We start from the raw sequence: 14,921 nt of genomic DNA on the forward strand, positions 1-14,921 counted from the left end.
TTTCTAAATAATGTATCCGTTTGTTTACAATGTTGTTTTGACATGAATATTGTACAGTAGCTAGCATGACCTGTAATGTCTCTTGTATGCAATGCATTTCTTATTTGTATGGAATTCATAGCAGAAGAGAAATTGGCTGTGAGAAAAAAGTAATGCAAAAGTAAAATAACGCTTTACTTTCTTTTAAAAGTAACGTTACCCAACACTGATGACAAACTTAAGTGCAAAAAATATCTCTTTTATTTATGATAACTTCATTACACAAACAGACAAGATGAACAAAGTGACACTCCTCAATATAACCTAATGAAACGTAACTTTGGTAAAAAGTATCAAAAGAACAGATTAAATAAGAGAATCGGATGAATCAGCAGAAGCTTGCAGATCGCACGATAAAACACATTTACAAAGAAGCCAGAGATAGAAATACTCGTTCACAAATAGGAGAAAGAAAACGGCAGAAGCCTGTTGAGAATCGTGAAACCGTTTCAACAGCTTGAAAAGTGTTTTTAAAACACGATGGAGAATATACAGAGAACATCCAAACCCAACATAATGACCAGAAACTCCATTTTCACAGCTGAAAGGTAAACAAATAATTTAGAAGAATGAGCATTTGACCGAATTGTTATTCCCAGAACTCAAATTGGGCAACACAAAACAAAAGTGCAGCATCAAACTTATGCTAAACAGCTACTTTTGTTTTCAATGAAAGAAATTCATACAGGTTTGGAATGACATGAGGGTGAATAAATGATCAAATAATTGTCTATTTCCCTTTAAATGTGCTGTGTGTTCTTTAAAAGGTCATTTTGAATATCTACCTACACCAAAACTATACAATAAACCACTTATGAGTTCTTTGTGAATTACTAATGTAATGAAGTGATACAAAACCTTTCTGTCTGTCTGAGACATAACACATACAAACAAAACCAACAAAAAGCACAAGTGATCAATTTACCAATGAAATCCTATTGTGTTTGACTTACATTTACATAAACACATTACGGTTGCACTTTATTTTACAGTATGTGTACTTTCAGTATACTTAAGTGTACTTACCCAAAGTGCAAAGTAATACTAGGTAACTACAAGTACTTAAAATGGGTTAAGGTTAGGTTTAGTATCTAGTAATTACTAGAGTTGTTATAATTATATAGTACGTAAATGTAGAACAGTACTGTAAATTAAAGTGCTACCCACATCCCTTTATGAGTAGGTCTGTTGTAAGTAGTAGTACCTTTTATATGATCAACTTAAAACAGATCATGTCATAATTATTACTTCATATTTATTATTGAAACATAACTAGCAAAAAAAAAACGTTTCTTGGAAACCTAGTCTTTGATTTGACATTATGAATGTCGCAAAACATAATGCAGAATTAGGCCACATGCACTCTAATCCGAGTTTCAATTTCTTATCGACAAAATTTTCCAAAGTATGGGGCAATTGAGTGTTTTCGAAACACTCAGTTTTCGTTAAAATAATCACCGTTACAGTGTGGATATGAGGCATAATCATAGTGAAGTTAATGTGTTTTCTAACAAAACCGTATTAGTGTGCTCGTAGCCTTAAGGCCAAAGTATACTCTGTGCGTCCGCGTTGCCGATCGCTCAACGCAAAGAATACGTGACAAATTTTGGCATCAGCACGGCCGTGTCTCGCGACCATGCGCCGCTCAAATTTCCTTGACCCATGGACGCATCGTTGCCGCATGCACCGGCCATTGACTGTACTAAAAGACTATCGCAAAGCAGTAGTAATGTGCATGCATCGAACGCATTCACCCGTGGTCAGAAATGTATACTCAAAGGCAACGCCATCAGCCGGGCGCGATTCAATCAGGAACGTGCAAAAACAAAGTATACCTTGGCCTTTTATAGTGTGGCGAAACGGTCAAATTCAAAACAAAATATAAAGCAAAAAAGCCCAAATCAGCTACATGAACAGGTGGCCTATTATGACACGCTTGTGTGCATTATTTACAGAAACAATGTGAGGCAAAGAAGCTAGAAAACAGGAGTCACCAAAAACATTTAAATATTAGTTTTTATCGTGTTTAAAGAGATAGTCCAAGATGTCGAAACTCGTCTGTTAAAAGGACACGTTTGCACTTGTCTGTAGACAATTGTCAAGAAATAAGAAAATCACTCTCCGTTACTTAGATCAGCTGAGATAACATAAGGTGCCTCCATCTCAAGAGCTTTAAAATCACACACATCAAATCTGATAAACACAGGCATGTCATCACTTATGATCAGGGATTGATTACCGACCCCCCCCAACACACCAAACCACCCCCCCTCAACAACTTTTTGGGTGGTGGGGGGCCCTTAGAGATAATTGTCCCCAGGGCCTTTGCAAGTCATAATCTGTCCCTGCTTCTGATGTGCCTTTAATTCACAGAAAGGCAATCGGACAAATTGTTTGGATTAAGTTTTTAGAAATTTAACAGTTTCCAGCCTGTTAGATTGGATTCAAATTGGACCTAATTGAGGCCTATTAATCTTTGCAAGTCACAAATCAGACTTTATCACAGGGGTCAACCTAGCACGGATTCAAATCTTTTATTATTATTATTATTATTATTTAAAAAGAGATTTCATTAAATCAATATTTTCCTTTAATCTTGTACTGGATCTATTGGCATTGATCATTTAACAACAGTGAAACCCAAAAAATCCAACGCAGAAAATAAAACACACCTTGAACAATGAACAGTTTGTTGAGTTTTCGCCATGCATGATGTTGAAAATCAAAAATGTAGTTTGGTGTTCAGAAATAAGTGCTCAAGCAATAAAGCACGGATGATTTCACATTGGAAAAACAAGCAACCCTCTTCACTGTGCATGTTAGCAATGCTACAGATAGGGCATGATGTCGCCCAGTTATTCTTGTTTTAATGGTCTGCTAGAGGTAAATCGTTATTAAAATGCCTCTACGGTCTAGTTTGAGCTCAGGTAGCCTAGGAAACCACTTCCAAAAACGTGTTAAAGGTCCAATTTAACCTCCTGCCTGCTGCAGTTATTCACAAGAAAATCGAGTCTTATCACCCTTCCAGAAAAAACCCCAAAACACCTTCTAAAGGTTGCGGAAAGCGCAAACATTTGTCAAATTGCAGATCTGATCCGATTTTCCGTGAGTCACAGTATGCATTAAATGATGCCCGACTCAAAGGTTTTAAAGGTTGTCTGGGTACAAACATGTTTTCGAAGCTTATTGATTCAATAAATACGTTTCTGCTGTGTCAGTTAAAAAACATCTTCCCGTTTCTTTCGAAATCAAATGTCTCTCTGACATGACGAATGCATCTTTTTGACTTGTGGTCAAAGCTATTTACAATTCAAACAAAGGAAAGCTTCTCCAGCCTTACGAGGCTGAACATTCATAAACAAATCTCAAAACTCGGATGAGACTGACCTTTTCCGGGGCTGAATCAAAGCTATACAATCGCACAGATGTCCTGTTTCACGGGCTAATGAACATGGGAACCGAATGACACCCAATGCACATGTATAAATACACTGTTTGGATACGAGTTTAAAAAAAATCACCTCCCTCCTTTCACAAAATAACAAACCCTTCACATGAACGCTTCATACCTCCGCAGCCAACCCTTCACAGCGAGGCTTGGCAAACTGTACAATGAGAAGGTACAATGCGATGATGCTTAAGCTAGGACGAGGTGAGACAGTGGGTTTGTTTTTGTTTTCTTGGTTTGTCTGTGTTTGATTTAGGTGGTCTTGACCAGGTCGTAAACGTGGATGTGGAAATCGTCGTCGTATTTGATGTAGTACACAGACGGCTTGGCGGGAACTTGATAGATGACGAGGCCTGTTCTCTTCACGCCTTTATCCGTCACGTACTCCACCTGCTTACCCACAAGACTCTCTGTTTCCTCTCCGGGCTTCCTGTCTGCCGGCAGCAGGTGTTTATTTTCTGTGGAAACAAATTAAATTAACATCACAATGGAAGACACGGCTCGAGTCATTGAATATGAATGTGAATAAAATAATATACAATTGATATTAAATATATGGATATTTAAAAAATAATGTATTAATCAAATAATGATTTATTTATGAATATAATAAAATACAAGTTGGTAATAAATATATCAATACAAAATATTTAAAATATTCTATTCATGGAAAAAAATGTATGAATTGAATATTTTATTGATATTAAATATTATATTAATATTAAATAAATACATATTTAAAATTAGTTTATTAATTGAATTATTTATTTTATAAATATAATAAAATACATTTGGTATTGAATATATTAATTCATATTAAATCAATTTTAAAAATATTTTATTAAAATGGGAGAATTATTTTATGACTACAATAAAATATAAATTATATTAATATTATATTAATACTTAACAATAATGAAATAAATATTTAAAATCACATTTTATTGATGAGGTAATTATTTTATTAATAGAATAAAATACCATTGAATTGCAATATATTAATTAATATTAAACAAATATTTCAAACATATTTTAATAAATGGGAGAATTATTATTTTATGAATAGATATATTAATATGACATAAATTATATTAATAGTATATCAATTGATAATTGTTTTTAATATAATAAAAAACTTTGTTTTAAATATATTAATTAACATTAAACATATTCAATGTTATTAATGGTAAAAATAATTGTATGAATAGACTAATATAATATTTAATATCAATTATATTTGAATGTTAACTAATAATTAAACAAACATTTCAAATATGTAATATTTTATTAATGAGGGAATTATTTATTTTATGAATAAAATAAAATTGATATGGAATATTATATTAATATTAAATAATATATATTCATATAAATAAACATTTTATTAATGGGAGAATTATTTATCATGACACAAGGTGTGATACATGAAAATAAAATTAAAGTTGGCTCAAATTTGGAGTGGCCTTAAAATCACTTAAAATCACCAATAAAAATGACATGCATGTTCTGAGCAGATGCTTTCTTAAAAAAGAAAGAAATGATAAATGAATATACCAATTACCCTAACTAGAAAGTACAAAATACCATAGCAGTACCATTTCTGGACATGTACCATGGTATTTTTTGGTACTGTGAGGGTACTTTGTAGTGTACTAAGTCCATTCAGTTCCATATTAAAATACCATGCCACCGCAAAAGTGCTTTTTTGTAAGGTCTTCAAAGCAATACAATTCTGTTTTAAACATCTCTCTTTATTTACCTGCTTCAGGTAAAATCCGCAGATCTCCATCTTTGTAGTCGTCCCAGAGCTGGTACATGTAGAGTACAGGGTCTTTCTCATAGGTGATGTAGTACCAGTTGGTCATGATGGGTGCGCGAGACAGCACCATCCCTCGCCACTCGTTCTTCTCACCATCTTCCTTCTCAAACAGATGTTCTACGGCTTTCCCCACCAGCTCCTCTGCGTCATGAGGAACCTTGATCTTGTTGTTCACTTCAAGGAGTCAGAGAACACAGTGGAATGAACACAAATCAGCAAAAAGACGCTGTGGATTACAGTGATTGACATGGCACAACGTAAAGAGAAAAAGCCGAATGAGGAAAAACGCCAAGGTTCAATAAATACACTAATATTCTGATATCAGATATTCTGGCCAAAATATTTCATATTTATCCTTTTCTAGACTAATCTCACATTTACAGAAACAGCTCCCAATTCAGTCCTTTATTTAGTGTTTCATTTGTCAGTTCATATATTTTCCCTTCTGTCTACTTAATTCAACCAGGGAACCGATGTGATCATAACGGTGTACAAAACACTGCAGAATGAGGCAATATTCTCCTTCATTTACTTCTCACAGAAATTCAGTCCATCATCTGTTGACAACTCAATCATGCTATGTTTGCTCAGCATTTTAAGTTACATAGATTGTTATCATGACATTGATGCTCATCCTTGCAAATGTGCTACTTCCTGTCGCTGGCTTGTTTCCTGTTTGCAAAGCTAACGTTACCTACTTACCCACTTTTTCTGTGAGGACTTGTAGATTTGAGACCCTCTCATCCTTAAAGAGCTCGATGCCATAGACGCAATCAAAGCCGTCATATTTGACCATGAATAAGGACGAGTTGGCGGTGAGCCGGTCCAGCACAGTCCCCTTCCATTTGGTCAGCGTGCCCTTCTCCCTCCAGCTGTGTTGGATTCGTCGCCCGAGCAGGTTGTTGGGATCCGGGGTGAGACTGTCACTGAGCTCGCCGCTGCTACGCTTCCTGTCAAGATGAGAAACACAGGAACATTAATGAGCTGCGGATTATAGAGCCTACCAAGGATTATTTTACCTCTCATATCATGATGTTATGACTTTATGGCTTTTTTGCAGCATAGATTATATGTTCACCTTTTTAACTGTTAAAATATTATACATTAATTTGAAAAAATAAATAATGCATCACCTTTTGATATTTTTCATTTAATTTAAATGTAGTTTTCTATACAAAAAATATGATTTACTACAAATTTAACAAATGTATTAGTTTTTTTAATTTGCAATAATAGCTGGAAATTATACAACTATATACAGTATATCACAAAAGTGAGTACACCCCTAACATTTTTGTAAATATTTGATTATATCTTTTCATGTGACAACACTGAAGAAATGGCACTTTGCTACAGTGTAAAATAGTGAGTGTACAGCTTGTATAACAGTGTAAATTTGCTGTCCCCTCAAAATAACTCAATACACAGCCATTAATGTCTAAACCGCTGGCAACAAAAGTGAGTACACCCCCAAGTGAAAATGTCCAAATTGGGCCCAAAGTGTCAATATTTTGTGTGGCCACCATTATTTTCCAGCACTGCTTTAACCCTCTTGGGCATGGAGTTCACCAGAGCTTCACAGGTTACCACTGGAGTCCTCTTCCACTCCTCCATGATGACATCATGGAGCTGGTGGATGTTAGAGACTTTGTGCTCCTCCACCTTCCGTTTGAGGATGCCCCACAGATGCTCAATAGTGTTTAGGTCTGGAGACATGCTTGGCCAGTCCATCACCTTCACCCTCAGCTTCTTTAGCAAGTCAGTGGTCGTCTTGGAGGTGTGTTTGGGGTCGTTATCATGCTGGAATACTGCCCTGTGGCCCAGTCTCCGAAGGGAGGGGAACATGCTCTGCTTCAGTATGTCACAGTACATGTTGGCATTCATGGTTCCCTCAATGAACTGTAGCTCCCCAGTGCCGGCAGCACTCATGCAGCCCCAGACCACGACACTCCCACCACCATGCTTGACTGTAGGCAAGACACACTTGTCTTTGTACTCCTCACCTGGTTGCCGCCACACCTGCTTGACACCATCTGAACCAAATAAGTTTATCTTGGTCTCATCAGACCACAGGACATGGTTCCAGTAATCCATGTCCTTAGTCTGCTTGTCTTCAGCAAACTGTTTGCGGGCTTTCTTGTGCATCATCTTTAGAGGAGGCTTCCTTCTGGGACGACAGCCATGCAGTCCAATTTGATGCAGTGTGCGGCATATGGTCTGAGCACTGACAGGCTGACCCCCCACCCCTTCAACCTCTGCAGCAATGCTGGCAGCACTCATATGTCTATTTCCCAAAGACAACCTCTGGATATGACGCTGAGCACATGCATTCAACTTCTTTGGTCGACCATGGCGAGGCCTGTTCTGAGTGGAACCGGTCCTGTTAAACTGCTGTATGGTCATGGCCACCGTGCTGCAGCTCAGTGTCAGGGTCTTGGCAATCTTCTTATAGCCTAGGCCATGTTTATGTAGAGCAACAATTCTTTTTTTCAGATCCTCAAAGAGTTCTTTGCCATGAGGTGCCATGTTGAACTTCCAGTGACCAGTATGAGGGAGTGTGAGAGCGATGACACCAAATGTAACACACCTACTCCCCCATTCACACCTGAGACCTTGTAACACTAACGAGTCACATGACACCGGGGACGGAAAATGGCTTATTGGGCCCAATTTGGATATTTTCACTTAGGGGTGTACTCACTTTTGTTGCCAGCGGTTTAGACATTAATAGCTGTGTGTCGAGTTATTTTGAGAGCAAATTTACACTGTTATACAAGGTGTACACTCACTAATTTACATTGTAGCAAAGTGTCATTTCTTCAGTGTTGTCACATGAAAAGATATAATCAAATATTTACAAAAATGTGAGGGGTGTACTCACTTCTGTGATACTGTAACTATATAACTTTGTGAAACCTATGAATTAATTCATACACTTTTGTTCAATACGTTTGATACTTCCAACACTATCACAAGTCACACTGGCAAAATTACTTTTGACAAAACCTCATCTGTTAACCAGCAACAACACCATTTTGGCCCAATAGGGCAAGTGACAATTAGGGTTGGGAACCAACAACCGTTTTGAACTGTGGTCGGCAAATAAGTGGCGCCCTGTTGTACCAACACAAGCACCAAATCACTTTCCCAGACTTTTGGCTTCACTGTACCTCGTTGGTGGAATGACCTTCCCAACTCTATCCGTGGAGCTCCCTCTCGGTCTTCAAAAAACGGCTTAATCTTTAGCTGTGTATATATATTATTCTTGTTGCACTCTTATCTGTCTTGGATAGTATTTTTTGATGCAATTTAAACTTTGTAATGCAGCAATTTTTGTACTACTGTCTCCTTAAGATGAATCACTTATGTTGTATTCTTCGTCTTTTGTAAACCACTTAGGATAAAAGCATCTGCCAAATAAATAAATGTTCTTATTCAGAACTGGTTGCATTTAAAAAAAAAAACATATGACCATATGACATAGATTTTTCCACAGATACAGACAGAGCAACATATTTAAATACTCTGACAATGTTTCCTGTGCTGCCTTTTAGCAGCACTGCAACACCGCTATTGTACCAGCAGAGCAAGCAGTGTAGTCCGATTCAAGAACAAATGTCTCTTAAGAACCAGATCTTTTGAATCTACGGTGCAAAACCTACAGCATGACCGGTGGAGCCTGATTCCCAAACAAATGTCTCTTATGAGCTGGATCTATTGAATCTATGGTGCAAATCTACAGCATGACCAGTGTAGCCTGATTCCCGAACAAATGTCTCTTATGAGCTGGTTCTTTTGAATCTAAGGTGCAAAACCTACAGCATGACCGGTGTAGTCTGATTCACAAATGCTAAATTGCTACATTTCAGTCTGATATTATTATCTAAATATTATTTCTAATTAAAAATATATATATTTTTTAAGGATATATTTAATTATCCTTGATTACTCAAGGATAAGGTGTTGGAGTGATGCTGCTGTCTAGATTTGATCAAAAATGACTTTTTTCAAATAGTGATGATGCTGTTTTTCACATCAGTAATGTCCTGACTATACTTTGTGATCAGTTGAATGCCACTTTGGTGAATTCAAGTTCCAAAAATGCAAAATCTGTACATTATTCCAAACTTTTGGCCGCCAGTGTATAAAATAAAGCTTATGTTTCCATGGCACACAGCAGCTCACTTTATTAAAATAAAACCACCACTAACATTTTACTAAAGTTCAGCAGAGTGCATGAGAGCTCAGTTTAATCACTTCCACTGCAGTGGGTCTGTCACAAAACACTTCTAACGTTAAAATACATTCCTGGAAATGTCACAGCATTTTCTGGCCCACCACAGAAATATTCTTACCAGCCCAGAGTCACACGGTAATGCACCAAACTAACGTCTACTGAGAGAGGGAGTGGTTTGGAGAATCATACATGCACAATCTTACACTGATTATGTATCGTAAACTGAAAATGTTTATGTTTAGACTTCCTTTATCAGTGTATGGTCATAAACGGTTTAAACATAAACTGATCGACACTGGAAGATTTTTGGCTATTATACCCCGATTTCACGTTGCATGTAAACACCTTTAACAGCGTTCTTACTGGTTTATCAAATGTGAAATAAATATTGTGCGCATGACTGCTTACGTTTTGATGTCAGAAGCAGAGAATAATTCAATGATTTCAAATCTCATATAAACAAGGATTTCTTGTGTTGTCTGATTTCTTTAATAAGATAGTTTTTTTTTTTTTAAAGACTGATTTAATGACTTAATTTTTTGTTTAAAGTGGTGTAACCATCAAGTACAAAGATACAACTTCATCATAAATGTAATTTATTTATTTTTTTAGGGATGTCCCGATACCGATATCTGTTTTTTATTTATTTATTTATTCTGAATTCCATATCAACAGTTTATTTCAATTGTATCATTAATATGGTGTTTGAATAAATTAATTCATTAAAACTTCAATCAAATGAAGAAAACCAGCGTGACTATTAAACAGCAAAAGGCTGCTATTTAATTGAATTAATATGTAGTCTGCATGTGCCTCACACTACAAAATGAATTAACGCTCTACTCACTGTCATCTGCTACAAACAAAGTGTGCAATGCTCATGATGGGGTTTCCAGTGTATGAGGCAGGGACATCTAAAAGGTATGAGCAATTTTTATGTCAGCACAACCCGGGTCCACACATTCACAAGCGCTCACATATGAAGTGTGCATCACATGCAAACTTTTTTTATTTATCTCATTAAATCGCAGCCTTTACGGTTAAATGATCACACTAGGACATTACGTGATTTGAATTTCTGTGCTGAATGTTTACAGAATTATATTAATATGTCAGATGGTATCGTTTTTTGGTATCGGAGCATTACATTAGTACATTACCACGATATTGGTGCATCCCTAATCATTTTCAAGGTAAGAAATATTTTTGACAAAACAATTTGTTTTAAAATCAAGGACGTCATGATGTTTTCTCAGGGTTGCTTCATATGACCTAAAGCAATTGCCTTTTCATGAAAACGTCAAAATATTGATTTCTAATGATATTAAAAAAATAAGGATTTTTTTTTACTACACAAACAGTCTAAAGGATTTAAAGCCATCCTCTCTGTTTTATATTTTATTTTATTTTCAGTTTTTTCATCACATGACAACAAAATGGCTGCATACGTGTTGGTTACACCACCTGACTTTAATTTGGAGGGGGGACATTTTTCAAAAATTTATCGTATTTTAAAACGAAATTGTTTCACTGTATATTTTTTCCAGACATAATAGTAAAAAATTATACTGCAGTACTTATGGCAACTTTTTTATTTCTCCCCTTTTCTCCCCAATTTGGGATGCCCAATTCACAATGCTCTCTAAGTCCTCATGGTGGCGTAGTGACTCCCCTCAATCCGGGTGGCGGAGGACGAACCTCAGTTTCTTCCGCGTCTGAGACCGTCAATCCGCGCATCTTATCACGTGGCTTGTTGAGCACATTACCGTGGAGACATGGCGCATATACAGGCTTCAAACTTATTTTCGCGGCATCCACGCACAACTCATCACGTGCCCCACCGAGAGCGAACCACAATATAGCGACCACGAGGAGGTTACCCCATGTGACTCTACCCGCCCTAGCATCCGGGCCAATTTGGTTGCTTAGGAGACCTGGCTGGAGTCACTCAGCACACCCTGGATTCAAACTCACGACTCCAGGGGTGGTTGTCAGATTCTTTACTCGCAGATTTTTTTTGTTTTTTTTATTAATTTAATCAATTTATATTGTCTTTACTCACCTGCCCCTTTTCTTGGACATGTTTCGAAAACCTCAAACGTGACTAGAAGAGGGGGAACAAAATGACAGGATAATTTTAAACATAACACGCAACTACATATAAAACACTTTCATTTCAACAAAAAGAAACTGATGAAGAGTCAACACATGGCAGACCACATGATGACTTAGACAGATTCCTTCATGACTTACTAAAATCGGCAACATTTGTTTCAATGTAACAAATTGTCAAGTGTTGTTGCAGTGGATGTTACATACGTATCACAGCAACATTGTTACATATGTAACGCCACGTTGTCTTTTGTTATTTTGTAGCATTGCACACTTATCTCTCGCCTCTGATTGGACAGACTAGACTGCTGCACTGCCGGATGTCAACAGCGCCCATATTGCATAATTACAGTAAAATCTGCTGCATGCACGGCTGTATTTATGGTTAAATATGGTAGCTTTGTCTCACAGTACAGTATGCGTACGGAACAACGCGGCATAAAGGAGGCCGGTTCATTTTCTATATGCTAACTGTGCAAACTGGGTTATTTCTGCGACCTATATCTTCCATTTCACATTCGCGCCATAACCAACCAGTCAGAAATAATTAATTAGGTTAAATAGCATTAAGAGTCTATAACAAGCCTCAGAATCGGATCGTTTCGCTGCTTTACCTACAAACCACCAACATAGGTGTAACACAGTCGCTTTTTCCTATGCGCAACATGCAAAATCGGCGTGCAGTTCTATTTTATCGTCATAATCTCACTCAGATTCCTTTGCGAATGCGTATTTGTTGAAATCGCTACAAAAGCAACATTACCTGGCCTCTATTTTCATGTCTATGATGGACTTGCCTTTGCACAGATCTTCATGTGAAACGCTCGTGCAGACGTCATGCCAGAACCAGGCATGGTCGAGTTAAACTACAACCCCCAGAATGCATCGGCCCCCAGAGTAGCGCGAACAGCGGACGGGCATTCTGGGAAATGTCGTTCTAAGGTTTCAAAGGGGCGGTTAAGCATTTTTACTGTAATGTTTGTCACTGTTGTACATCAGAGGATACAATCCAGTTATACGAGAAGTTATTAACATGAGAGCTCCATGAAAAGCCATCAGAGTCAATAGTTTTCTCTGAAAGGAATTGTAGCTCTCTCAGCGGGAGAATCGGGGTTTATTGAACTACATTACCCAAAATGAACCTGGATTTTTCTTTGTCATTCCTATGGTCAAGTTTGGACAAATAGGCCTTTTTTTTTTTTTTTAAAGCCTGTTTTAAATATATGTATACACGTTTTCTAAAAATATAATTAATTGAATATGCCTAAATATTTAATAATATGTTCATGTATCTATAAATATTCTCTTTCACATAAGCCTATCTATTGCATAAAGTATGATAAACGTATTGGGTCATTAAATTGTGTAAAAGTCACAAAATATAGTCTATGATCCCCACAATAAGTCTTGTGCTTGTCCTTATAATAAATATATATAAAGATTGTTTTACAGTTGGTTTAACATCTTCAGGCCAAAAGGTCAAATTACAGTGTAATAAGAGGTCAATTATTAGATAACTTTAGAGTACAGCATACAAAATGTGTCTTTCCAAAACAAAAAGTCTTGTGGTATTAAAGCAGTATTTTACAGCTGTTATGATGTCAAACGATCAGCCTGTTTAATGGATTCATAGAAAATACAAATATATTTTATGCATATATTATAAAAGATAACTGTGTACACAGTTTGGCTTTAGGATGTTAAATGTATAAAACGTTCAATAGGTATAATCCTGGATGTAAAAACGAATGTCAAACGTAAAACTAACTTCAGACATACCAAGAACTGTTGTGTCTTCATATTGGTGTATAATCCGTTGTTGTATAATCATACTGTATGTCGTTCATTTGATATATATATATATATATATATATATATATATATATATATATATATATATATATATATCATTATTTAAGTAATCACACTGTAATTAATTTGTCTTGGAGTGCTGCTCAACTAGTGAAATTGACAGTTCTTTGCTTATCAACGTTGTATCTGGGCTAATCCATTTAAATAGCTCCCAAATCACACTTTTAAACATTTATTTTTTTAATGCCACTTAAAGATATTTTCAGAGCAATTTAAAGCCTTTAGGATGGATGATCCAATGAAGTACAGTGGTGATTATCATATTCATATTCCAGGGTATTTTCATGGCATTTACATCCTCCAAGGTTCTTCAAAGAATACCAGCAAAGTTCAGAGAGGTTTTACATCCAAGTGTGGCATCAGTATGATTCTACTCATTAAGCAAAACGATGACAATTTCACAATGCAGCTTTACATATTTGAATTTGCATTGACAATTTAGAATGAAATTACACTAAATAGATTACTTTAATTGCATGCTCATACTGTGATTTATGGTTTTTGTTCCACTGCAATATTGAACATTGACCACAAGAGGACACAAGTGATCTTTTCATACGCATCTCTTGCATGTAAAATATTTCTGTTGGATTCTTGAAAAAACAGATCCCAACCCAAAGCAACAACCCCATGAACCATTTGAGTTTCACAGAAGAAGAAACAATTATAAAAACATTGGTTATCTGAGGTAGAAGACAATGTCAGTTCACAGCACAGCGTGATGTATACATTTACTTGAAACAAAATGTGATATTTATTTCTTGTTTTCAGTGAAATCTAATTAAAGTTAGTAACATTTATGCTTATAACAAGAAAAAAACTGTATGCCAATCAAGTAAAAAAAAACATGATTTAAAGGGAAAGCACCCCTTTGGCAAATAGTGTTATAAAAATAAAATACCCCTGTTACCCGAGTGTGACTACTGTGACTTTTTCCATTTCCATTTTTGATTTGTAACTAGTAGCACCTAATAAACATGCAAAAAAAGTAATAATAATAATTCTAGACCAGATAGTTTTCCTAAAAATGTATGTCCACAGATGTGGACAGTGGGACTAAGTTGAGACTAAGCTCTCTGATTCTTTTGTTGTTTTTATTTGTTTGTCCTGTGTTTAGACATTTTGTTTTCAATCAGTTTTACAAGGGACAAACTGCTGACCATTCGGCAGCACATACCAGTCAATTTTTTCCCGGTTTTGGACTATTCAGACTTTTGTTGGACAATTTAGTCAGAGGCGCAGTTGTGTTTTTCACATGCACTGCAGGCGAGGGAAGCGAAAACCAGTTTTCAGCTAACGAACCTGAATCAGTGTTGAGAGGCCTAAAAGACTTTACTAACTTCAAGACACCATCCCCCAACACTGTAGGGAACCAACAACTGGCTGACGACTTG

At 36.3% G+C, this 14,921-nt stretch overlaps 1 protein-coding gene across 1 annotated transcript; it reads right to left on the reverse strand.

Moving 5' to 3' along the window:
* Positions 1-231: 231 nt before the first annotated feature.
* On the reverse strand, positions 232-12,507 carry LOC127649379 (spindlin-W-like). Its single transcript, XM_052134440.1, has 5 exons — positions 12,419-12,507; positions 11,606-11,647; positions 6,009-6,256; positions 5,247-5,480; positions 232-3,945 (listed from the first exon to the last, which is right to left on the reverse strand). Exons 2-5 carry the CDS (start codon positions 11,623-11,625, stop codon positions 3,740-3,742), a joined length of 708 nt encoding a protein of 235 aa, XP_051990400.1. The 5' UTR covers positions 11,626-11,647; positions 12,419-12,507; the 3' UTR covers positions 232-3,739.
* Between the last annotated feature and the right edge of the window lie 2,414 nt (positions 12,508-14,921).

The sequence above is a fragment of the Xyrauchen texanus genome, chromosome 9 (assembly GCF_025860055.1).
Source record: "Xyrauchen texanus isolate HMW12.3.18 chromosome 9, RBS_HiC_50CHRs, whole genome shotgun sequence".
NCBI classification, from domain to species: Eukaryota; Metazoa; Chordata; class Actinopteri; order Cypriniformes; family Catostomidae; genus Xyrauchen; species Xyrauchen texanus.